This window comes from Symphalangus syndactylus, chromosome 4 (genome assembly GCF_028878055.3).
Source record: "Symphalangus syndactylus isolate Jambi chromosome 4, NHGRI_mSymSyn1-v2.1_pri, whole genome shotgun sequence".
NCBI lineage: Eukaryota > Metazoa > Chordata > Mammalia > Primates > Hylobatidae > Symphalangus > Symphalangus syndactylus.
In genome coordinates this window covers 156644653-156670854 of record NC_072426.2, presented here as the reverse complement: position 1 = coordinate 156670854, position 26202 = coordinate 156644653, and the positions used below count along the sequence as shown (strand labels likewise).

The 26202-nt window shown below is 42.8% G+C and overlaps 1 protein-coding gene and 1 pseudogene across 1 annotated transcript in view; both read right to left on the bottom strand.

Moving 5' to 3' along the window:
- Positions 1-1611: 1611 nt before the first annotated feature.
- Positions 1612-26202, bottom strand: part of CDKN2AIP (CDKN2A interacting protein) — a 61707-nt gene continuing 37116 nt past the window's right edge. The window contains exon 4 of the mRNA XM_055276498.2: positions 1612-1654. Coding sequence (XP_055132473.1) covers positions 1649-1654 — 6 coding nt within the window. The 3' untranslated portion in view covers positions 1612-1648. The remainder of the gene's footprint in view (positions 1655-26202) is intronic.
- Positions 20466-21231, bottom strand: LOC129481291 (vesicle transport through interaction with t-SNAREs homolog 1B-like; annotated as a pseudogene).

The window sequence follows — 26202 nt, the reverse complement described above, 5'->3', positions numbered from 1 at the left end:
CGCCTCCTGCCGGGCCCTCAGGCTCGCCCGCCACCGCGGGGCTTGATCGGGGAGGTAGGCGGTGCTCCCTCCGGCCCCCGGCGTCGTGTGCGCTGCGGGTTTCGTGGCCCTTCCCCTGCGCTGGAATCTTCTGTGTCATTTAGGGGGAGGGGATGCGGGACGGCATCTGCCTGCCAACGCATTGGTCCCACAGACAGACTTTAAAAACAACTGCTTTTGGGAGTGTCAGAACATTTAAGCACAGGACGTCGGCGAGGCTTCCTGGCGGAGTGGGGCACACGCCAGCTTTACGGGACTTTTTGGTCAGTCCTGCCCCGGGACTACAATCGGAGGGGACCTGGGGCATGGAGGAGACGCGAGTAAAAACCTAGTCAGCGGGCAGGCCCTCGGCCCTATAATCTACGTGATCTAGTGGGGTTTAATTTCGGTGTAGTGTAAACGAGATGCCAGGCAGAGGAGCTGATTTTAATTACAGATGGACATTTTTGAAAGAAATGGGTGCAAGTAGAATGAATGCATGGAGAATTTTAATGGAATGCCTATGTAAACAAGCCCAATTGCGAGTACTACCTTTGAGTTAAAAAGAAAATGTGAGTGAGTGGTGACAAATTTGGATCTTCTTAGATCCAGTTTGCAGCGTTGGTACACCTGAATGGTGACCTATTTAGAGCACTTTTGAAACAGCTGTTAATAGTAACTAGCCTTTGACTTGCAAAGAGAAATCTAGATCTTTATCTAGAGGAAATTTTAAATTTCAAACCAAAATAAAGCACTCCAGGCAATTTGACGTCTTGGGACGTCAACTATTTCAAAGGACTGGGAAATTGTCTTGGGTTATTATCCTAGGACACTGAGGTTTGGGCCAGTATTAAGTCGACCCAGACAGTACAGTGGATAGTATTTCTGAGAACATTCGGGGATTTTACTGTTCTTGAAATCTTTCGGCCGAGTCTCGTCAAAAAACCGCCACTGTGAAGAACTGAATTTTACTCGTTTTTACTTGAACCTTGCTATTTTTGTTTTCTCACAAGTTTGAATAAACTGGTCTTTATCAAAGGCCCAAAATAATGTGGGGTGCCTTGTTACAGGTCAGACACCGAATGTACCTGTGGATTTTATTCAGTCTGATAAGTGATCTGCAAGTAGATAAGAAATGTGTTTAGAAACTAGAAGGGGAAAAAGGCAAAGATGCAGAATACCTAGAGTACTCCAGAAACAGAGCAAGATGAGAGGAGGGATGAGCATGGGATACGAGACATTGATAGCATTATTTTCACCTTTTATAATTCTGTTGAACAGGCTGGAAAACCAAAAAAAAAATCCAAAGAATATTTTAGCTGTTATTGATCTAAAACTATAAAACACTGTAATATGATAATATATGTATATGTATGAATTATTTTAGACATGCGTTTCTTGCTATATTTATTTTAAAAGGTTAATCTAAGACTTATTCTTGCCACCCCGAAAAAAAAAATCGCCACAAACCCTAAACTCAACTCTTGACCTCGGTTATTGAGCGCTGTCCTTCCCTTCTGAGTGGTCACTTAACTGGAAATATGGGGCCTCTTCAGATTGAATTTCTTGTCTTCTAAATGCAAAATTTAAAATCTCCCGTTCTCAGCAACTAGAAATTAATTTATGTTATTTAATCCTGTGAATAAAGCAAAAGGGCATTTTATTTGCTCTAATAATAATACAGTGTATTATCTACCATAAAGCAACCTAAAAAAAGATAAGTAACTGATCTCCCCAAATTAGTCTGGGATTACCTTGAATTTCTAAGTCAGTGACTTTAAGAGGTCCCTGGCAGGAAATGTGTATGCCCCCGTACCTGTCTCTTGGGGAGAGCAACAACTTCAAACTGGTTGAAAACAAACTGGCAAGTAATTGTGAAAGATTCCTAAAGATGCCTGCTGAGAAAATTCAGCTTCTGTGAGTCAGACCAAATAAATGAAATCCTTTTCTTTTTTCTACTTTTTAATATTTTTAAACTTTTATGGAAATTTTCAGACAAAGGCAAAAGTAATACTACAATAAATCCTTACATACCGTTTACCCAGCTTCAACATTTAGCAACATATGGCTAAGATTATTTAATCTATAGCCCTTCACACTCCCTCACTCTTGCTGGATTTTTATCATTTTATCTGTAAATACTTTAAATATGAATTATATTTAATATGAATAGGTAAAATATAACAGTTGTTTTTTGTTTGTTTGTTTTTGAGACGGAGACTTGCTTTTGTCGCCCAGGCTGGAGTGCGATGGGGCGATCTTGGCTCTTTGCAACCTCCACGTCCCAGGTTCAAGCGATTCTCCTGCTTCAGCCTCCCAAGTAGCTGAGATTACAGGCATGTGCCACCATGCCCAGCTAATTTTTGTATTTTTAGTAGAGATGGGGTTTCACCATGTTGGTTAAAGCTGGTGTCGAACTCCTGACCAGTGATCCGCCTACCTTGGCCTCCCAAAATGCTGGGATTACAGGCGTGAGCCACCGTGCCTGGCCAAGATAACAGTTTTTTAAACATAACCGTAATACCATGTATTCTGCCTCTCCAGATTTTCTTACTATCATTTAATAACTACACAATTCAAATTTTCCTATTGTCTCATTAAATCTTTCACATATGGTTTAACAGTATCCAGCAAATCCCATGCATTTTATTTGGTTAATGAGGTCTTTTCCAAACCAGTAAGAGGCAGTTTATTCCCTGTTTAATTCAGTGAAGCAGAGAGCAATGTTTTTCTGAGGAAGATATTTAAGTAGTTTAAAATCACTGCCCTTAAATATGGAGAAATTCAAGAAGAAATCCTCATATGAAAAAGTCACCAATTGATAGCGTGTTGTAAGAAATGTAATTGTACCTGATGCAGATAAATAAATCTTTAATAATCTAGGAGGCTGTGTTAGAGTGTAATTTGTTCTAGAAGGTCCAGTGAAGCATCTTAAATTATAGTGAAAAACCCTAAAACTTTAAATCAATTCATTAGTACAAAAAGCAACTAAAGAAAAACCTAACAGTCCTGTAATCCCAGCACTTTGGGAGGCTGAGGCAGGCAGATCACGAGATCGGGAGATCGAGACCATCCTGGCTGACACGGTGAAACCCCATCTCTACTAAAAATGCAAAAAATTAGCTGGGCGTAGTGGCGGGTGCCTGTAGTCCCAGCTACTGGGGAAGCTGAGGCAGGAGAATGGCATGAACCCGGGAGGCGGAGGTTGCAGTGAGCTGAGATCATGCCACTGCACTCCAGCCTGGGTGACAGAATGAGATTCCGTCTCAAAAAAAAAACAAAAAAACCTAATAGTTTGCATCTCCACTGAACTCAGTTTCGAAGCATTTTTTATTACTTTATTACGTAAGTAATACTATTGTAGAAAAAATTTAAATAGAAATAAAAAGATATATAAAAGTCACTACAAACTGGAGATAACTTGTCAATATCTAAATATGTTCCAAGATGTAATTCCATTTTAGCAGTTCTTTTGCTTTAAGAAAACACTTTGGCTAGGATTGAAGGACAAAGTTAGGCCAGGTGTGGTGGCTCATGCCTGTAATCCCAGCACATTGCCACGAGGTGGGCAGATCACCTTAGGCCAGGAGTTCGAGACCAGCCTGACCAATAATGATGAAACCCCATCTCTACTAAAAATACAAAAATTAGCCGGGCGTGGTGGCATGCGCCTGTTAGAAAGGAGAATCGCCTGAACCCGGGAGGCGGAGATTGCAGTGAGCCGAGATGGCGCCATTGCACTCCAGCCTGGGCAGCAAGAGCAAAACTGTTTCATTAGAAAAAAAAAAAAGACAAAGTTAAGAAAATATCAGATTCTGTAGAAGGAATATTAGAAATCTGAGCAATATCCCCCTGTACGTGGAGTTTATGTGATAGACTGCACAGATTTAACTGGTGTATACGGTCCATCCTACTGCTTTAGATTATAGTACTATTCAGCATTAGGATGACTACTAAAAGCAAAACATGATCCTAAAACGTTTTAACGAAGGGACTGTGTGAATGACTGGGATTGTAGTGAAGAGGAAATTCAGTATAATAAGATCTCATATTTTCATAACCAAGAAAAAAGGCAAACATAATATCCCCTTAGCTATCCCAAAGAGAAAAAATAGCACATATGGTATACTTTGCATATTGCTGACCAGAAAAACATTCAACTTTCCCTGGCTAGTTACCATAGTTACATGAGTCCTTTATAACATCAAGAGGGGGAACTAGGTCACAGTATTGAAGGAGTTTGAATTATGCAATTATGTTTTCTAAAAGCAGAGGAAAGGGTTTTTAATTTAGAGAAGAGAGATTTATATTCTGCTCAAAATTGAAATTTTGGTCTAGTTTTGCTGGCAAAACCTAAAAATTTGTCCAAAATTTAATAGTTGATATACTACATATAAATTATTCAACCTATACAAATAACATAATAGCTAGATCCATAAAAATGACATATTCTGTCTTTGTAGATATCCTTTTTTCTCAATGAACTGCTACCCGAAAATGTTTTTGCAGGTAATCAGGAAACCCAACAATTGCCTAGCGTCTGAGAGTAGCCAAACCATGTGTAAACTAAAGCCTTAACTCTTCCGGTCTTTGAAAGTGTGAGGTAAACGTTGGCACAGTGCCTGTCAGATGCTACTCTTTGTTGTACAGCAATTTTCCTATTGATTTCATCAAATGGAAGTGAGTGGCAGGAAGGGAATGTATTGAAAGTTGTGGTGGCACAGCCTTCACCCTTCCTTTATATGTATTATTATTATAATTATTTTTACTAACAACCTTACAAAAAAGATGTTTTTATTTAAAAAAAAAAAAAGGCCTGGCCTTGTGGCTCACCTATAACCCCAGACTTTGGGAGGCCAAGGTAGGAGGATCACTTGAGAGCAGGAACGTGAGAACAGCTTGAGTAGCAGAGAGATCTTGTCTCTGCAAAAAATTAAAAAGTTAGCCGGGTGCAGTGGTGTGCACCTATAGTATCAGCTACTTGGGAGGCTGAGGCAGGAGGATCCCTTGAGCCCATGAGTTTGAGGCTGCAGTGAGCTAGGATCGTACCACTGCACTCCAGCCTGGGCAACAGAGTGAGACCTTGTCTCAAAAAGAAAATGCATCTCAAGGTTGCATGATTCCAGATCGTTGTTTTCAGTCTCATGATCACTCTAGACTCGTAGTTTTTTAATGCTGAAGTTATCTTAGATCAACGATTTCTCCAAAGGAAGGAAGAGCAGGCAACAAGCAGCCCAACTGGGTAGCTGGAGGAGCCAGTGCTGCTGATGGTAGTTTATCCTAACCATCATCTATGTAAGGATGGGGAAGAGGATGGAGATCACTATTACAGATCACCTACAGACCAGTTTTTTTACAGGTGATAGTATTGGGACCCAGATAACTTAGCTTGCCCAGTGTCATATAACAATCCATAAAATAAGTATATACCTAAAAGTTTAAGAGTTAAACAAATAATTATGTTTTTTTCGGCTGACAATTATTGAAGGGAGAAGCGGGCCCATGGGAAAAAATTAAGAACTCGGATATCATAAAATATTTTTCTGTGAAGTCTTGCAGCAAATTTAACAACATCTCCTCTGAAGGAAAATCAGAATTTCCTGAAGAATAATGTTTCAAGTAACCACCCAGTCAAAAGTACTAGAAACTGTGTATAAAGGATCAATGCCTTATGCCTTCAGCACTAGCTAAAGAATAGTCTTTTAAAAATGAAACTAATGCTATCGGCTAGGTGCTTTTTGCTAAATCTATCATTTATTTGAAGTACTTGATTATTTAATGAGGTCTTATTAGAGGTATTGTTACATTAATTGCTCTTAGCATGGTTAATTTAATCCAATATTTAGTAAGTATTGATTATCTTTCATGAGCAACAGATTGTTTTGTTTTGTTTTGTTTTTTGAGACGAATCTTGCTGTGTCACCAGGCTAGGGTGCAGTGGTGTGATCTCAGCTCACTGCAACCTCTGCCTCATGCGTTGAAGCGATACTCCTGCCTCAGCCTCCCAAGTAGCTGGGACTACAGGCACACGCCACCACACCCAGATAATTCTTGCATTTTTTAGTAGAGACGGGTTTTCACCATGTTGAGCAGGATGGTCTCGATCTCTTGACCTCGTGATCTGCCCACCTCGGCCTCCCAAAGTGCTGGGATTATAGGCATGAGCCACCATGCCCGGTAAGGGTAACAGATATTTAAAAATTATTTATTTCCATAAATTGACATTCTCTGACTGTTTTATACATGAAACCAGTATATCTCACTTTACACAATACATATGTTTCTGGAAAATTGTATTTAAATCTTATTTTGCTAAATCGGGTGATTTTAAATGTGCCAGTTCTATAAAATGAGACCGAAATTTTGAAAATGAAAATATTCATTTAATACGAATAATTTATCTTATTTTATTTCTTTTTCTCTGTTGTTACCTTGAGAAAACATAGGTAGTGTTCATTAACTGCAGTCTAGATGTACTTTCATTTTCTTGTTCTAACTATACTGTACATTGCAGATATTTTAGTACAACATCTTTTCATCACAGAAATGATGTCTTCAGGGAAAAGACTTCGAAAAAGTGCCTGAAGTGACAGAACACATATTTTCTTCTGGTATCTGGCTAAAGTAAGTACTAAAATTGATTAAAAACAGAGATATAAAAGATATGAGGGAAAATTATATGGGAAGTATTAGAAGCTAAAAAGCTATATGTTAAGGGGAAAGAAGAATCAGAGAAAGAAATGATTATTTGAGCCCTTACTGATGATGGTAGAATATTAAAATTAAAATTTAGGGACTGAGATATACAAATTTTATTTATAGAGACTATTTGTGATACTTTTTTTCAATAACAAAAATAGTTGCTGGCCAGGTGCGGTGGCTCATGCCTGTAATCCCAGCACTTTGGGAGGCCGAGGTCAGGAGTTCGAGACCAGCCTGGCCAACATGACGAAACCTCACCTCTACTAAAATACAAAAATTAGCTGGGTGCAGTGGCAGGCATCTATAATCCCAGCTACTCAGGAGGCTAAGGCAGGAGAATTGCTTGAGCCCACGAGGCAGAGCTTGCAGTGAGCTGAGCTGAGATCGCGCCACTGCATTTCAGCCTGGGCGACAGAGTGAGACTCTGTCTCAAAAAAAAAAAAAAAAAAATTGTGTGTTTGTGTATGTGCATATATATATGTGTGTGTGTGTGTGTGTATAGTTGTAATACAGGGTTAGAGCAATAGCATATCTAACCTAGTCTTCAACTTGATAATTGGCATGTTGATTAAAAAATAATTTCAAAAAGCCAAGTGACTTCCTTATATGATATTACATTTAGGATATCCTAAACAATGTTAACTTTGTATTCAGATTAAATATCTCTGGAAAAATAGTCTGGCAATATCTAGAGGCTTCATTTATCCTTTTGCACATTTGTTTTTCTTTTTTTGGTATATGTATTATTTTAACAAAAATTTATGCTTCATCTAAAATATAAAAGAAACAAAAAACTGGGTGGGTGCGGTGGCTCATGCCTGTAATCCCAGCACTTTGAGAGGCCAAGGTGGGTGGATCACGAGGTCAGGAGATCGAGACCATCCTGGCCAACATGGTGAAACCCCATCTCTACTAAAAAAAATACAAAAAATTGCATGATGTGCGCGTGCCTGTAGTCCCAGCTATTTGGAAGGCTGAGGCAGGGGACTCGCTTGAACCCGGGAGGCAGAGGTTGCAATGAGCCGAGATCGCGCCATTGCACTCCAGCCTGGCGACAGAGCGAGACTCCGTCTCAAAAAAAAAAGAAAAGAAACAAAGAACTTTATGCGCTTTCTGGAATAACAAAATGCAAATGTAATATTATCTACCAGGAAAAGAGTAGATAAGTAGATACACCAAATAGTTGGATTTAGTTCACTTTTATGATAATTTTTTTTACTTATTAGTCATGTCTGGTCTTAGTATACCAGCATTCTAATAACACATAAATTATTACACAAATTAAAGTGAAGAAGTACCACAATTGGTAAATTTGAAGCTTCTGAAGACTTCTCACTTTAGGAATTAATCTAGGCAGTTTTGGCTTAGAAACACATTTTTTGTGAAAAATTTTTAGCAGTTTAAGAGAGGTTCTAGGTAACCCTTTTCTCATTCAGTATAGCCCTCAACGTGCTGCTAAGAGCTTTAACAATTTTTGCAGGATCTCACTTGAGTATTTTAGGTTCAGATGGAACAATTCTTATCACTTTTATGAATCAGATGTTTTAAAATTCAAATTTAGATTGATGTTAAATGTTAACACCATCTATAACATCTGCCTACACCCTCAGAAGGGACCTATGAAATATTAACTAGCCAAGGAATCCTTTTCTGACTGTGGTCTTTTCTGTAGGAATGAAATTTGGCAGAAATATTTAATGAAGAGCAATGTGAACATAGCAGTTGAGAAAGGAGAAAGGTTGGGAGAAGACTCCAGATGTCGTAAAGCAAAGAGAGGATGAGGCACAGGAAGCAGCTCTTATTATTTCTGTTGCACTTTGGCTCAGAGAACTCCAAGCAATTGATTCTATCCTAAGGACATATTTTTTCAATTTGAGATATAATTAATTTGTTTTCCAGTAAAACAGATATTAGTAGATTTATAACATACAGGAAACAATCGAAAATAGAGATAAGTGGTAATAATACCTCATTATGTATGACATCTTTTTCAGAAAATTATACTTCAGTGTGTGGTGCATTGGCTTTCTAGGAAAGAATGGGAGGGAGAACCCTGCTGAAATGAATAATGGCCTGGGGGAGAGGGGAAGAGAAGCAAGAGAAAGGAGCAGTTAAGAGGAAAATGAGGTCATATGGAAAGAAGGAAATAGATCAGGGCATCTTTAGGAGCTAATATCAACTGGGTTTAGTGACTGTATTTAGAGGATGGGAGAGAAGAGGTATCATCTAGGGGTTTGGCTTGGGCCACAGGTAGATCTTGTTAAGGCTGTATGAAATAGAAAATCCAGGAGGTAACGCAGGTGTGTGGGGGAAATGATACAAATGTAAATCATACAAGGATATGAACCCTGTAGATTTTACAACTTTGAGCTCTATCTTTCTTAGGCCTCCTCTTCTAAGCAGCATAAACTACTGCTGCCTACATGTTGCCTGTTCATAAAGGCTGAGGCAGGGGAGTCGCTTGAACTTGGGAGGTGGAGGTTGCAGTGAGCCCAGATCACACCATTTCCCTCCAGCCTGGTGACAGAGCAAGACTCCACCTCAAAAAAAAGAGAAGAAAGAAACAAAGAACTTTATACACCTTCTGGAATAACAAAATGCAAATGTAATGTTATCTACCGGGATAGAAATTGGAGGCTAGAATATGTTGGGTAGGGTAGAGAGACTAGAGGGAATGATTTAGCAATAAAATAGGTTTAAATATCTTCTCACATGCCCAGACTTAATTAGCTTTGTATTATTCCTATTAGTAAGCCAGGAATTAGTACTAGGTGATAAGCAAGGATGCGCAGGGCCTTTGAGGAAAAGAGTCATTGTAGCAGTTCTGGTTGCTTACGCCTTGCATGTCTCCAGGGGAACCATCTCTGACCTTGGCCAACCCCTGGATTGCAATCCTTGGAGTGTTCTTTATGTTAGTGATGATGATTTTGTTGTATACACCTGGAGCATTGGACCATTCCATACTGGCTCACCAAGTTGCATTGCACAAACCCCAAGATTGATAAATAGGCACCTGGTTTTATTATTGGGCCCCTGAGTTTTGGTTGCCATAGCCAATTCCACAGCAGAGTATGCGTACATGAACAGCCTCCCACAAAAGCCTTAGACCCTGAGACTCAAGTGGGATTCTGTGGGCAGAGACATTCCACACGTGTCTGTAGTTTGCTGAGAGAGAGAGAGAATTCCTGTGTAGCTGCAGGCAAAGGACAACAGAATCCTATGTTGGACCTCTCTGGACTCCACTGATGCATCTTTTCCTGTTGCTTTTGCTCTGTATCCTTTGCTGTCATTAATCTTAGCCACATATTAATATATAACCTGCTATTGAGTCTTGTGAGGCCTTCTGGGATCACCAAAGGAAACAACCATATACCTAGTACTGAAGAGATTCTTTTTAAAGCCCAATTTGTCCATCTGAGTCTTGACAGGATTCACTGAAAAAGAATAATCAACATATGTGAGTATCTGCAGTGTCGAGGTTTAAATGAAATCAAGGCTTTGGTCTTTGTCCATGAGACATTTATAGTCTTTATAGGGACATGACACATGTTAGGGAAATGCTTATGAGCATAAGTATAAATAAAAGCAAATTGGCAATGACGGCAGAATTAAAGAGAGATTAAAATTGGTAAAAGTCAAGCAAGGCTAATGAAAGATGGTAGGTATTTAAGAAGAGATATAGGACTGCATTATCAAATGATAGCCATAATTTTCCCCCATATGTACTTTAGCAGTATGTAAAAACTGTAAAACAAAAAACTTTTTTCTTGGGTTTTATCTGATATATTCCAAGCTCAACTCAAGTTTGATGAATTATTTGTATGGAATCTAAATTTGTACTAAATCAAAATTTAAGTGTTTTATGCAAAAATTTTTTACGGATTTCAGCTGTGGGATAATGTTCTCATGTGTTATTATCCCAGAGACTCCATGCCAATTCCTATTATAATTAGTCACACCTGATAATTCCTTCAGTTGTGTGGTTAAGCTGCTTGTGTCCAAAGCAGTTTACCTGAACTATACATGTGCAGGGCAGACTCTAAGCAGCCCAGATTAAGAAGGAACTTTGAAGGTTCTGCTTCCTGTAATGGCCAGATAGCTCCTGTCAGATCAGTGTTCCTGCAAATAACAGCTATACATTCTGAACAGAATTTTAAAATCTACCAAAAGGCAGTGGAGAGCAAGAAAAAGAAGGCAAATTCTGGACAGGAGTCCACACTTGGAAGAAGGAAATAGCAGTTCTTGAGTTTCATTATCTAAGAATGTCATTTAGCCTTGGGGCAGGTCCTCATCAGTATCATGTAGAATGACTATAACTTTCAAACTTGCAGACTTACTGGCTTGAAGAGCCAGAGGTTGGAGTCCAGGACAACCACAGGGTGGTGTATGGTCTAAAGTTAATACCATGTATTGCCTTGATATCTGGTAAAATCAGGAAGCCCTTGAATGGCCTAACTACAAGTTCCTGTCCACACTCCGCTCCTTAGCTCAAGGATCAGGCACATTTCCTGCTTATTCCTGAGTCACAGGTTTTAGTTCCCTGACAGCTTATGGAATTATTCATCCACACCAGTCACATCCTCCCTCGGGAACCAGGAGCGACCTCATCCTCTTGATACTACAAACCCTGTACCCGTAGTTGTTCTCTATTTCCAGGTGCAGGCCCCACCTGGCCCTGTGTGGAGTGGGTGTTCTCCTCTGCTAGGCTGTGAGTTTATGTGACTAGTACACTGCTGTCAGTCTCATCTGTGTAGTGCCTAGTGTTGTGTTTAGCCTATTCCCATAACCTTATAGTAGAAATCCCTCCCTCACCAAAGAGGTGAGGAGGAGGGATGCAAACACACAGCAATGGGAAGTAGAGGAGAAATCACAGAAAAGAGAGATTCACAAAGGAGGAGCCTTAAAGACTATATAGAAACTGCCCAAATTTCTTGCCAAACCTGAACTACACATGTACACAGCAGACTCCAAGCAGACCATATAAGGCTTAAATAACTGAACTGAGAAGTTTGAGTTCATCCAAGTGTCCAGGAAAGAATCAAAATTACCAGGCATCCGAAAAAATAAGAAAATGTGACTCAAAGTCAATCAGTTATCCCAGGATGAACCAGATGTTGGAATTAGAGACAAAAATTTTAGAGCAGCTGTCAAAACTATGCCCAAGGATTTAGAGGAAAATATACTCATAATGAATGAAAAGATAGGAAATCACAGAAGAGAAAAAGAAACCATAAAAAAGAACCAAAGGTTAATGCTAACATTGAAAATATAATATTTAAAATGAAATTTTTGCTGGATAGCCTTAAGATCAGAATAGAGGCCAGGTGCGGTGGCTCACATCTGTAATCCCAGCACTTTGGGAGGCGGAGGCAGGTGGATCACCTGAGGTTGGGAGTTTGAGACAAGCCTTACCAACATGGAGAAACCCCATCTCTACTAAAAATACAAAATTAGCTGGGCGTGGTGGTGCATGCCTATAATCCCAACCACTCAGGAGGCTGAGGCAGGAGAATCGCTTGAGCCCAGGAGGTGGAGGTTGCAGTGAGCAGAGATCACACCATTGCACTCCAGCCTGGGCAACAAGAGCAGAACTCTGTCTCAAAAAAAAAAAAAAAAAAAAAGATCAGAATAGAAATAACAGAAGAAAGTATCTGTGAATTTGAAGGTAAAGCAATAGAAATTATTCAATCTGAAGATCAGAAAGGAAAATAAAATAAGGAACGGTGCCTAAGAGACAGGACAATACAAAAAGATCTAACATGTATAGGGTTCCAGAAAGGAACGAGAAAATGCATGCCCATTATTTGCTGCTGCCATGGCATGGGGGTACCCCGTCCCCAAATTGTGCCCAAAAGGCAACATAGAGGAGACTGAGGAGGGGGTGGAATAGGAGCCACAGGAGCTAAATGAGACCCATCATGACAATGGCATCAAATGGAGATGCTCCCAAAGAGCTCTGGTCTGTAGCTGGATCCATTTCTGATCTCTCCCTCTTCATGGCTCAAAAGATATACAGATTTTCCAGAACAGCCTTGTGGATTGCAACCACTTTCTTTATACTCCTGGCTCTTCTGTTGTCTTTGAGACTAAGTCACAAGTGGAACAACAGCAGCAACTAGAAGCAGCAGTGGATACTTTCTAGGGCCTACCACGGGGCCTACCACAGGCTCTCCCTTCACTCCTGGAGAGATCTAGATTGTTACTGCCATATATGAGCCATCTTGGTGGGAGAAGTTTGAAATTAAAGTCTCTAGACTGCTGATGATTTGGATTTTTTTCTTTACTTTGGCACATTGATCTATCTAAATCAGGTCAGGAGAATCCTCCTCAGAGCGTTTCACAGAGAGACTCCCAAGTTGCAACTGTGTCCTCCATGCTTTTCTGCCCTATTTTTTCTCTCCTCACTCAGATACCACAGTACATCAGTGCAGAGGGTTACTCCATCTCCAGCCACCCTACCCCTTTTACTAGATTTTTCCTAACTGATCTTCTCACTATCCCATTGTAGGGCAGGAACTGATGCTAGTGGAGGGATGTATCCTTGACCATCAGTCAGAAGGAGGAAGGATGTGCACATGGCATGAAGCAGACAAAATGCATTACAGCTGTAGTATAAAGTGGATGCTGTGGATTTCTATGTATGTTGTAAAGGAGGAAGGCCAGCAGCAAATTCAATCACAGAATGGGAACCTTGGAGGACACAGTAGGAGATCATTTCCTCTGTGCATTTTGGCTGTTAGACTTGTATGTATGTTTTATTTGTTTGTTTTTTGAGATAAGAGTCTCTCTCGCCCAGGCTGGAGTACAGTGGTGTGATCTCGGCTCACTGCAACCTCCATCTCCCAGGTTCAAGCAGTTCTTCTGCCTCAGACTCCCAAGTAACTGGGATTACAGGCACCCACCACCATGCCCAGCTAATTTTTTGTATTTTTACTAGAGATGGGGTTTCGCCATGTTGGCCAGGCTGGCTTCAAACTCCTGGCCTCAGGTGATGCACCCACCTCTGCCTCCCAAAGTGCTGGGATTACAGGTGTGAGCCACCATGACCGGCCTGTGTGCATGTTTTTAAAAAGCCAGTGCTCACTTTTTGTATTTAAATTTCAAAAATGAGGCTGGGTACAGTGGCGTGCACCTGTAGTCCCAGCTACTCAGGAAGCTGAGGTGGGAGGATCACTTGGGCCCAGAAGTTTGAGACCAGCCTGGACAACATAGCAAGACTTCATCTCAGAAACAAAAACAAAAAACAAAACACAGCCAAACCATTGAAAGGGAAAAATAAAAAGAATATCTTTAGAGTAACCAAAGGAAAATGACATTTTATGAGGGGAACAAAGATTTGAAATGCCATTGACTTCTCATCAGAATCAAGTGAAATGACATATTTAAAGTTCTGAAAAAAAAGAAAGCATCAACCCTTTATCTGGAAATAATCTTACAGATGAAATGAAAATATCATGCAATAATGAGGGCAAATTAAATACATTTTTACTTAAAACTTAGAATCTGTCACTAGCAGACCTGTGCTACAAGAAATGCTAAATGAAGTTCTTTAGACAGAAGGGAAATAATACCAGATGGAAACCTGAATGTTCAGGAAGGAAGGAAGAGGCTCAGAAAGGTAAATATGTGGGTAAATATAAAAGACTCCTTTTCCTCATAATTTCTTTAAAATACGTGGCTGTTCAAAGCAAAAGTTGTAACAAACCCTGTAATGAAATTTGTGACATGGAAATGTGATGCATTTGACAACTAATTAAAGTACAGGTAGAGTGCAAGGGGCTTGTATTTTACTTGATGTGGCACAATATTAACTTTAAAAACACAATGAAAAGTTAAGGTTGTTTATTGTCATCTCTTGGGCAACCACAAAAAAGCAACTCAAAGACCGTTTTGCTAAATTCGGCCATAGCAATAATTACATTGTATTTGAATAAACTAAAAACTCCAATTAAAATGCAAGGATTGTCAGAATGCATTAAAAAGTAAGGCAATTATATGCTGTCTATCAATGATGCTATTTAAATATAAAAACAGATAGGTTGAAAGTAAATGGATGGAAAACGATAGGCACAAAATATAAGCATAAGAAGGTTGGAGTGGCTATTTATCACATAATGTAGATTTCCAGACAAAGAGAATTATCAGGAAAAAGAGGGACTTTTTTTTTTTTTTTGAGATAGAGTCTCGCTCTGTCACCCAGGTTGGAGTGCAGTGGTGTGATCTCCGCTCACTGCAAGCTCCGCCTCCCGGGTTCATGCCATTCTCCTGCCTCAGCCTCCCAAGTATCTAGGGACTACAGGCGCCTGCCACCACACCTGGCTAATTTTGTTTATTTATTTATTTTTTTGTATTTTTAGAGACGGGGTTTCACCGTGTTAGCCAGGATGGTCTCTATCTCCTGACCTCGTGATCCGCTTGCCTCAGCCTCTCAAAGTGCTGGGTTTACAGGCGTGAGCTACCGCGCCCAGCCAAAAATGTTTATGGTGAATTTGAAATAGGATGTCGTTTTTTGATAATTGAATAATTTTTATGTGCAAAGTTAGATTTCCATACTTTTTTTTGCTGGTTAAAATAATGTAACATACATGAACAGTTTTACATACTTGAGTTTTTTTGTAATATGATAAATAACACTTGTCCTGAAACGATGAACATTTCTCTCTGAGGGAAGTACTGAGTTTATTCTAAAGAGCAAATAAAGGCTGGCTCATAGCCAACTGTCATTCCTTAATGTCTTTAAATTCCCCAGAGTCTTCTAATATACACATTCCACCTCCTACGTGGTTCGAAAGTAACTGACCAAGAAATAGATTTTTTTTCTTAAATAGCACGTTTCCCTTTAAAGTTACGTGTGAATTCAGTTTTATAGATCCATTTAAGAAAATGATTAGGAGAGCTGCTATTTCACATCAAAGAAGAGTTTTAATAAATCCTTAGGTTTTTGTTTAAAACTCTTTACATTTCACTGAATATTTTTGGTTTGTTCTTTACACTGACACTGACGTAGGCAGCTTTTCACAGATGAAGAAATAGGCTTACAGAGGCTAGATTCTAACATGGAGGTCAGATAGCTACTGAATAGTGGAGCCAGGTCTTCTGGTTTCCAATAAAAGTCCTTCCATTATCCTGTACAAATTAAAATAATCTTTTTTTTTTTTTTTTTCTGAGACAGGGTCTCACTCTGTTGCCCAGGCTGGAGTGCAGTATTCTGATCACAGCTCACTGCAGCCTTGACCTCCCAGCCTCAAACTATCTTCCTGCCTCAGCCTCCTGGGTAGCTGGGACCACAGATGTGTGCCACCACACTAGACTAACCTCTGTTTTTGATACAGATGATGTCCCCCTATGTTGCCCAGGCTGGTCTCAAACTCCTGGGTTCCAGTGATCCTCCTGCCTCAGCCTCCCAAATTGTTCGGATTACAGGCATGAACCACTGTGTGTGGCCTAAAAAGATCTTTTATTTTTATTTTTATTTTTTTTGAGATGGAGTTTCACTCTTGTCATCCAGGCTGGAGTGCAATGGCATGATCTCGGCTCACTACAACCTCTGCCTCCCAGGTTCAAGTGATTCTCACGCCTCATCCTTCCGAGTAGCTGAGATTACAGGCACCCACCACCACACCCAGCTAACTTTTGTATTTTTAGTAGAGACGGGGTTTCACCACGTTGGCTAGGCTGGTTTTGAACTCCTGACCTCAGGTGACCCACCCGTCTCGACTTCCCAAAATGCTGGGATTACAGACATGAGCCACCCCACCCGGCCAATTTTTTTTTTTTTTTTTTTTTAATAAAGATGAAGTCTCACTATGTTGCCCAAGCTTGTCTCTAACTCCTGGGCTCAAGTGATCCTTCTGCTCTGGCCTCCCACAGTGCTTGGGATTACAGGTGTGAGCCACTATGCCCAGCCAAAACCAATTTTTAAAAAAGAAAAATATTTTTAAAACATCAGAGTGGAAAAGATTCTTAAACAAGATCCTCAATTCACAAATGAATATGAGTACACCAAAATTAAATAGTTTTGTTCAAAGAAAGAATAGACCATGTTAACACATAGGTAACAGACTGGAAAGAAATACAATATATAAAAGCAATAAAGGGATAAATAGCTACAAAGAACTTCTGCAGGCCGGGCACTGTGGCTCACGCCTGTAATCCCAACACTTTGGGAGGCCGAGGCAGGTGGATCATCTGAGGTCAGGAGTTTGAGAGCAGCCTGGCCAACATGGTGAAACCCTGTCTCTACTAAAAATACAAAAATTAGCCCTGCATGGTGGCGGGCACCTGTAATCCCAGCTACTCAGGAGGTTGATGCACGAGAATCGCTTGAACCAGGGAGGCAGAGGTTGCAGTGAACTGAGATCGTGCCACTGCACTCCAGCCTGGGCAACAGAGTGAGACCGTCTCAAAAAAAAGAACTTCTGAAAATCAGCAAGATAAAACAGGAAACCCTAAAGGAAGATTAGTCAAAGGCTATGAGTAGGAATTTTCATAAAGAGATTCTCAGCCTCATTAGCAGATCACTTGAGGTCAGGAGTTTGAGACCAGCCTGGCCAACAGGGTGAAACCCTGTCTCTACTAAAAATACAAAAATTAGCTGGGCGGGGTGGTGGGTGTCTGTAATCCCAGCTACTCAGGAGGCTGATTCATGAGAATGCTTGAGCCTGGGAGGCAGAGGTTGCAGTGAGTCAAGATGGCACCATCACACTCCAGCCTGGGTGACAGAGCAAGACTCCCTCTCAAAAAAAAATAAATAATAAATAAATATATTGTTTTTATCTTTCACACTTTTAACCTAATTAAGGTTTATTTTTTATGTTGTATATAGTAGAGACATAATTTATTTTCCATGAAGCAAGCCATTTTTCCATTTTCACTAAATGACCATTTCCCCTAGGATTTGTCATGCCACCCCCAGGTGATTCAGCTATCGTGCATACTCCATTCTTTTTTTTTTTTTTTTTTTTTTTTTTTCAGAGTCTTGCTCTGCCACCCAGGCTGGAGTGCATGGCATGATCTCGGCTCACTGCAATCTCCGCCTCCCAGGTTTAAGCAATTTTCATGCCTCAGCTTCCTAAGCAGCTGAGACTATAGGTGCATACCACCATGCCCAGTTAATTTTTGTATTTTTAGTAGAGACAGGGTTTCACCATGTTAGCAAGGCTAGTCTCGAACTCCTGACCTCAAGTGATCCTCCTGCCTTGGCCTCCCAAAGTGTTGGGATTACAGGCGTGAGCCACCACTCCCGGCCCACACTCCATTCTCTACCATTCCTGGCTCTGTGCCTTGACTCTTTTCCATTCCCTTGTTCTTTCTCTATGCCCACTACCCCAAATACAGAAATTTAAAATTTTGTTGGCTGGATACTGTGACTTTATATTGATAGTCAATTCTTTCCTCTTTTCTTTTTCAATTCTTTATATAATTCTTATATATATATAATAATAATATAATTCTTTTTCAATTATATTAGCTAGTGTGTGGAGGTTTATTTATTCACAAATATTTTAGCATTTATTTGTCAAATTCTTGCAAAAAATCTTGATAGGATTTTTATTAGTATTGCACCACACTTATAGATTAACTTTGGAGGACTGAACAATTCTACAATGACAAGTTGTCCCAACCAAGAGCATGATATTAATATCCATTTATGCAGAAGTTATCTTCTCCTTATTTATATATTTTCTCTTTATTTGAATTTTTTTAAAGTAGTACGTGCACATAGTACATGCAAACAGTAAAAAGGGATATCAATAAAATAAGTACAGTTCTGCCCCTGACCTCGGCCCCTGCAGCTTCTCTTCCCAGAGGAAGAGCCAGTTTCTTCCCAAAAGAAGCCAGAGATTTGCTACGCATATACAGGCATTTATGGATGTTATAGGATGTTAATTGGGACTGTTCCTGTCAAAATTTCAGTAGAGGCAATGAGTCTGTATATGTTACATTCCAAATAAACCATCATGCAAAAACTTTAGCATAGATAAATGCGTCTTTTTTTTATTTTTTTTTTGAAACAGAGACTCGCTCCATCACCCAGACTGGAGTGCAGTGGTGCAATCTCGGCTCACTGCAACCTCCACCTCCTGGGTTCAAGTGATTCTCCTGCCTCAGCCTCCCAAGTAGTTGGGCTTACAGGCCTGCACCACCTTGCCCAGCTAGTTTTTGTATTTTTTTTTTTAAAGAAGTCATAAACAGCATTTATTACCTTGGTATATCATACTGGTCTTATTGCTGTTCCTTCACATTTAAGTGGCTTTCCATCTTTCCTGCCTCCTGCCACAGCCTGGTTACACAGTGCATGCCTGAACTGTTAGCCCACAGCAGCAATATGCTTATTCCATCTGAGAGGTGACAGCGTGCTGGCAGTCCTCACAGCCCTCACTTGCTCTTGGCATCTCCTCTGCCTGGGCTCCCACTTTGGCGGCACTTGAGGAGCCCTTCAGCCTGCCGCTGCACTGTGGGAGCCCCTTTCTGGGCTGGCCAAGGCCGGGGCCAACTCCCTCAGCTTGCAGGGAGGTGTGGAGGGAGAGGCACGGGCGGGAACCAGGGCTGCACGCAGTGCTTGCGGGCCAGCGCGAGTTCCGGGTGGGCGTGGGCTAGGCAGACCCGCCCTCGGAGCAGCCGGCCAGCCCCACCCGCTACGAGCAGTGAGGGGCTTAGCACCTGGGCCAGCAGCTGCTGTGCTCAATTTCTCGCTGGGCCTTAGCTGCCTTCCCGCGGGGCAGGGCTCAGGACCTGCAGCCTGCCATGCCTGAGCCTCCCCTCCCCCTCCGTGGGCTCCTGTGCGGCCCGAGCCTCCCCCAGGAGCGCCACCCCCTGCTCCTCGGCGCCCAGTCCCATCGACCACCCAAGGGCTGAGGAGTGTGGGTGCACGGCGCAGGACTGGCAGGCAGCTCCACCTGCAGCCCCTGGTGTGGTATCCACTGGGTGAAGCCAGCTGGGCTCCTGAGTCTGGTGGGGACGTGGAGAACCTTTATGTATAGCTAAGGGATTGTAAATACACCAATCAACACTCTGTATCTAGCTCAAGGTTTGTAAACACACCAATCAGCACCCTGTGTCTAGCTCAGGGTTTGTGAATGCACCAATCGACACTCTGTATCTAGCTAATCTGGTGGGGACGTGGGAGAACCTTTGTGTCTAGCTCAGGGATTGTAAATGCACCAATCAGCGCCCTGTCAAAACAGACCACTCGGCTCTCCGTAAAATGGACCAATCAGCAGGATGTGGGTGGGGCCAGATAAGAGAATAAAAGCAGGCTGCCCTAGCCAGCAGTGGCAACTCGCTCTGGTCCGCTTTCACACTGTGGAAGCTTTGTTCTTTCGGTTTTTGCAATAAATTTTGCTGCTGCTCACTCTTTGGGTCCACGCTGCCTTTATGAGCTGTAACACTCACCGCGAAGGTCTGCAGCTTCACTCCTGAAGCCAGCGAGACCACGAACCCACTGGGAGGAATGAACAACTCCAGACTCGCTGCCTTAAGAGCTGTAACACTCACCGCGAAGGTCCGCAGCTTCACTCCTGAGCCAGCGAGACCACGAACCCACCAGAAGTAAGAAACTCCGAACATCAGAAGGAACAAACTCCAGACGCGCCACCTTAAGAGCTATAACACTCACCACAAGGGTCCACGGTTTCATTCTTGAAGTCAGTGAGACCAAAAATTCCGGACACACATCCACATCCGTAACATCATGCGTTCACAAGGTGAAAGTTCTGGTCCACAAACCTTTCCCTACAGGAAGTTCAATGGTTGCGAAAGAATCTGTAGTAAACCAGGCCTCCCAGGATGGTGAGCTCCAGTAAGATGATGATGGAAAGCAGCAGCTTATTGTCACTTTTCTGGATATTGAACAGATAATCTTTCGACTTTTGTTCAAGTTTTGAGTTGTGTTTACCAGTCTACTCTTGGTGTGTTCTAAATGGTCTCGTTGTTCCCCCAGCTCTTCTGTGGTTTCTGAGCCAATCTGGTCAGTCTCCGTGGCAATCTGATGAGAACGTTCAATACTTTGGGTGGCCCGGTTCAGGCTTTCAGGGCCTTGCAGAAGCATTGCCCTTTGAGACTGTAGCCGATTCATATGCTCATTCTCTACAGCATATATGCCATATTTCATGTCTCCTCGCCCTCTTGGTGTGGCTGTCAAAGGCGTGCTTCTCACCTCTGGATGGAGTTTGGCAAGGTCCTTCCGGTAGTTTCGAAGCTTAGACATCATGGGGTTATGGAAAGACATAACATAGCTCCTCCTCCATCCCTGCCAGCATTTAATTTGCTTCCTGTTGCTTTTCATCAAAATCCCTGATCAACGTCTCTTGAGTCTTCGCCGTCCCCAGCAGCCACTCGGGCACCCCTTGTAGGTCTTCATGGAGGCCGCAGAAGATTTCATGCAGCTTCTCGAAATGCTCCGAGGAGGCGGCGGAGGTGGCCATGGCACAGGCCGTGCTCCAGCAGTGGCCACCAAGATTTGGGGCGCTGGGCCCTCTCCTAGCCTAGCGGTCAGCCGCCCAGCCCTGTGACCATCACAGCGACCACCGCACCACTGCCGCCCAGGACGAGGCTCTTCTGGGGCACTATTTTTTTGTATTTTTAGTAGAGATGGGGTTTCACCATGTTGGCCAGGCTGGTCTCGAACTCCTGACCTCAAGTTATCCGCCGACTCCGGCCTCCTAAAGTGCTGGGATTACAGGCATGAGCCACCGCGCCCTGCCAATACATGCGTCTTGAGCCCCTAGTCTCCATTAAGTATTTTAAAAGGTAAATAGGTAGTTAAGATGACTATAGAGATGGCTGTGCTGTGGAGACCTCCAGAGAAAGAGGGTGGGAAAAACCTCAGGTTGGGAGGGAGGACTTAGTGGGACCTCTCAGAAAGTCTAATATGTTCACCTGTAATTAAAGAGACACAGTGCATTAACCGAATCTCACCTAGTAATCAAAAAAGACAAAGAAGAGACAACTAGCTCCTGAAAAGGCAGGCATGAAGAAGGGGTCGTCGATACTTTGGGATCAGCCTACATTCCTGAGTTTGTCAGGCGCAATGTTGCTTGATATTTCCTGCAGACATGAAGGCCCCAGAGTCGGGAGCTATTTAAAATCCTGACCAAGAGGAGCAATGGAACTCCACGAGAAAAATGTCCCTGTGGAGTGGGCCATGGAAAATCCTATAAGTGGAAATGTCACCAATAGGAAAATACATTGTCTCGGTCATGGGAAACACACTCATAGATTCCTAGTAGAGGCCTTTGAAGGACAAAAGCATTTACTATAGAAAGAAACACTTTTAAACTCCTACCAGGCCCAAGGAATGAGAAGTCATTTTATTTAGTTTTCAGATTTAAATCCCTAATGATCAATCATATGAACATAGTCCTGTTTAAAAATCAAACATTCTCTAATAGTCATATCAAAGTATTTTTATGGTAATGTGGAGTATTAGTAACAATAGGGCCAGACGCGGTGGCTCATGCCTGTAATCTACCACTTTAGGAGGCTGACTCAGGCACTGCTTGAGCCCAGGAGTTTGAGACCAGTCTGGGCAACATGGTGAAACTCTGTTTCCACAAAAAATACAATAAAATTAGCCAGGAATGGTAGTGAGAGGTGACAGCATGCTGGCAGTCCTCACAGCCCTCGCTTGCTCTCGGCGCCTCCTCTGCCTGGGCTCCCACTTTGGCGGCACTTGGGGAGCCCTTCAGCCCACCACTGCACTGTGGGAGCCCCTTTCTGGGCTGGCCAAGGTGGGAGCCGGCTCCCTCAGCTTGCAGGGAGGTGTGGAGGGAGAGGCGCGAGTGGGAACCGGGGCTGCCCACGGTGCTTGCGGGCCAGCTGGAGTTGCAGGTGGGCGTGGGCTTGGCAGGACCCGCACTCGGAGGAGCCGGCCGGCTGGCCCTGCTGGCCTCGGGCAATGAAGGGCTTAGCACCCGGGCCAGCGGCTGCGGAGGGTGTACTGGGTCCCCCAGCAGTGCCAGCCCACCAGCGCTGCACTCGATTTCTCACTGGGCCTTAGCTGCCTTCCTGCCGGGCAGGGCTCAGGACCTGCAGCCTGCCATGCCTGAGCCTCCTACCCCCTCCATGGGCTCCTGTGCGGCCCAAGCCTCCCCGACGAGCGCCACCCGCTGCTCCACGGCGCCCAGTCCCATAGACCACCCAAGGGCTGAGAAGTGCAAGCGCACGGCACCGGGACTGGCGGGCAGCTCCACCTGCAGCCCCGGTGCGGTATCCACTGGGTGAAGCCAGCTGGGCTCCTGAGTCTGGTGGGGACGTGGAGAACGTTTATGTCTAGCTCAGGGATTGTAAATACACCAATCGGCGCTCTGTATCTAGCTCAAGGTTTGTAAACACACCAATCAGCACCCTGTGTCTAGCTCAGGGTTTGTGAATGCACCAATCCACACTCTGTATCTAGCTACTCTGGTGGGGCCTTGGAGAACCTTTGTGTTGACACTCTGTATCTAGTCAATCTAGTGGGGACACAGAGAATCTTTGTGTCTAGCTCAGGGATTGTAAACGCACCAATCAGTGCCCTGTCAAAACAGACCACTGGGCTCTACCAATCAGCAGGACGTGGGTGGGGCCAGATAAGAGAATAAAAGCAGGCTGCCCGAGCCAGCAGTGGCAACCCACTCGGGTCCCCTTCCACACTGTGGGAGCTTTGTTCTTTCGCTCTTTGCAGTAAATCTTGCTACTGCTCACTCTTTAGGTCCACACTGCTTTTATGAGCTGTAACACTCACCACGAAGGTCTGCAGCTTCACTCCTGAGCCAGCGAGACCACGAGCCCACCTGGAGGAATGAACAACTCCAGACACGCCGCCTTAAGAGCTGTAACACTCACTGCGAAGGTCTGCAGCTTCACTCCTGAGCCAGCGAGACCACGAACCCACCAGAAGGAAGAAATTCCAAACACACCTGATCAGAAGGAACAAACTCCAGACATGCCGCCTTTAAGAACTGTAACACTCACCGCGAGGGTCTGCAGCTTCATTCTCAAAGTCAGTGAGACCAAGAACCCACCAATTCTGGACACAGTAGCTCGCACCTGTAGTCCCACCTGCTCAGGAGGTTGAGGTGGGAAGATCACTTGAGCCCAGGAGGTTGAGGCTACAGTGAGCCATGAGCGTGCCACTGCACTCTAGTCTGGGTGACAGAGTGAGGCTGTGTCTCAAAAAACAAACAATAGTCCTCAAAGTCCAAGCCTTGGTTTTCTCTACCATGCTGTAAGGTACAGAATTTTTATATTTTTATTTGTTACAGGGTCTGTCTCTGATGCCCAGGCTGGAATGCAGTGGCACAATCATAGCTCACTGCAGCCCCCAACTCCTGGGCTCAAGCAGTCTTTTGCCTTAGCCTTCCAAGTAGCTAGGACTACAGGCACAGGCCACCACACCTGGATAATTTTTTAATTTTATGTCGAGATGGCGGCTTCAATATGTTGCCCAGGCGGGTCTCAAACTCCTGGCCTCAATCCATCCTTCCTCTTCAGCTTCCCAAAGTGCTGGGATTACAGGTGTGAGCCACCACACCTGTCAAGTACAAAATGTTGAGGCTGTAGTTGAGAACTTTTTTTGCTCCATACAATAGATGTAAACCTACTATTGAAAGTATGGCTGGGTGCGGTGGCTCACACCTGTAATCCCAGCACTTTGGGAAGCCAAGGAAGGTGGATCCCTTGAGCCTAGGAGTTCAAGATCAGCCTGGCCAACATGGCGAAAACCCCATCTCTACTAAAAATACAAGAATTAGCCAGCCACGGTGGCACATGCCTGTATTCCCAGCTACTGGGGAGGCTCAGGTATGAGAATCACTTGAACCCAGGAGATGGAGGTTGCAGTGAGCCAAGATCATGCCACCGCTCTCCAGCTTGGGCAACAGAGTGACTGTCTCAAAAAAAAAAAAAAAGATGTTGACTCTCTTTTGCAATCCCTCTGCAGTCTTATTCCATGTGGAGCCATGGAGGCCTTCCACCCTATAGGAAACACAAATTTCAGGCCCTTTAATTTGCATAAAGAAATTTCCGGCCAGGCGCGGTAGCTCACACCTGTAATCCCAGCACTTTGGGAGGCCGAGGCGAGTGGATTACCTGAGGTCAGGAGTTCGAGACCATCCTGGCCAACATGGTGAAACCCTGTCTGTACTAAAAATACAAAAATTAGCAGGGCGTGGTGGTGTATGCCTGTAATCCTAGCTACTGGGGAGGCTGCGGCAGGAGAATTGCTTGAACCCAGGAGGTGAAGGTTGCAGTGAGCCAAGATCGTGCCACTGCTCTCCAGCCTGGGATACAAGAGCGAAACTCTGCCTCAAAAAAAAAAAAAAGAAAGAAAGAAATTTTCATCTTGCCACCTACAAATCTGAAACCTGAAGTGATCGGATCTCTTTTTAATCAATAGAGATAATTTCCATGCATTTATTTTTTGAAAAACTTTTGTGTTATGGTGATCATTTTTTTGTTGTGGGTTTTTTTGGGGGTAGAGAGATTATAAAAATGACATTGTTAAGGGTAGAAATTTTCAAAATAGAAACTAAAATGAATATTGAAATTCCACAGTCGTAATTCACCATACAAAAATTAAGTACTTATAGTACTGTTTTGTATTTCTTTCTAGTCTTTGTTCATCTGTATCCTTTTCAGAAAACATAATTGAGTTGATAATGTATATACTAAGTTGTATTATTTATAATGGCTAAATAATATCCCATGACCACCTATGTGCTTGTTTTTATGTATTTAGGATTATTTCCTTAACAGAGGCCCCTTAAAGCAGAATTACTGGGTAGAAGCTCTTGCTACATATTAAGAATTGGGCAGATTCTGCTCCTTCCCTTCCCACTTTCTGCCCTGTGAATCATTTGGCAATATCCACAATGGTAATTGCGTCCTTCTGTGCTTTTATTTTATACTCATTGGGATCTCATATTTTTCTCAAATTCCTCTTTCAGCTGCAAAATCTTGTGCAAAGCCTGCCAGCTAGCACGATGGGACCCCTGGATATAGCTATGGCAGCCCCACCTAAAGGAAAAGAGAAAAACACAAGACTTACATTTTATCCATCCAGCTTTCTAAATGCATCTCTTTCTAGCAATCTTAGCCACAGAGATACACATCAGAATTCAGGGACTAAATGTTACCAATCTTCTACTTTGTGCTAAGTATTTTACATGTTTCATTTTAATGAACCTTCAATAGCTGTTAGATTAAATAGGTCTCATCTTTGTTTTATAGATGCAGAAATTGAAGCACAGATTTAAACAACTTGCATTAACTAATAGGTTGGAGATTTCAATCCAGGTTTTTCTAACTTCAAAGTTCTTTCTCCTAGGCCAGTATCCCTTCATAGTTAAAAGAAAACTGTGGTCGGGGGCAATAGCTCACGTCTGTAATCCCAGCACTTTTGAGAGGCCGAGGCCAGAGGATTGTTTGAGCTCAGGAGTTTGAGACCAGCCTGAGCAACATAGTGGGACCCCATCTCTACAAAAAATTAAATTAAAAAAA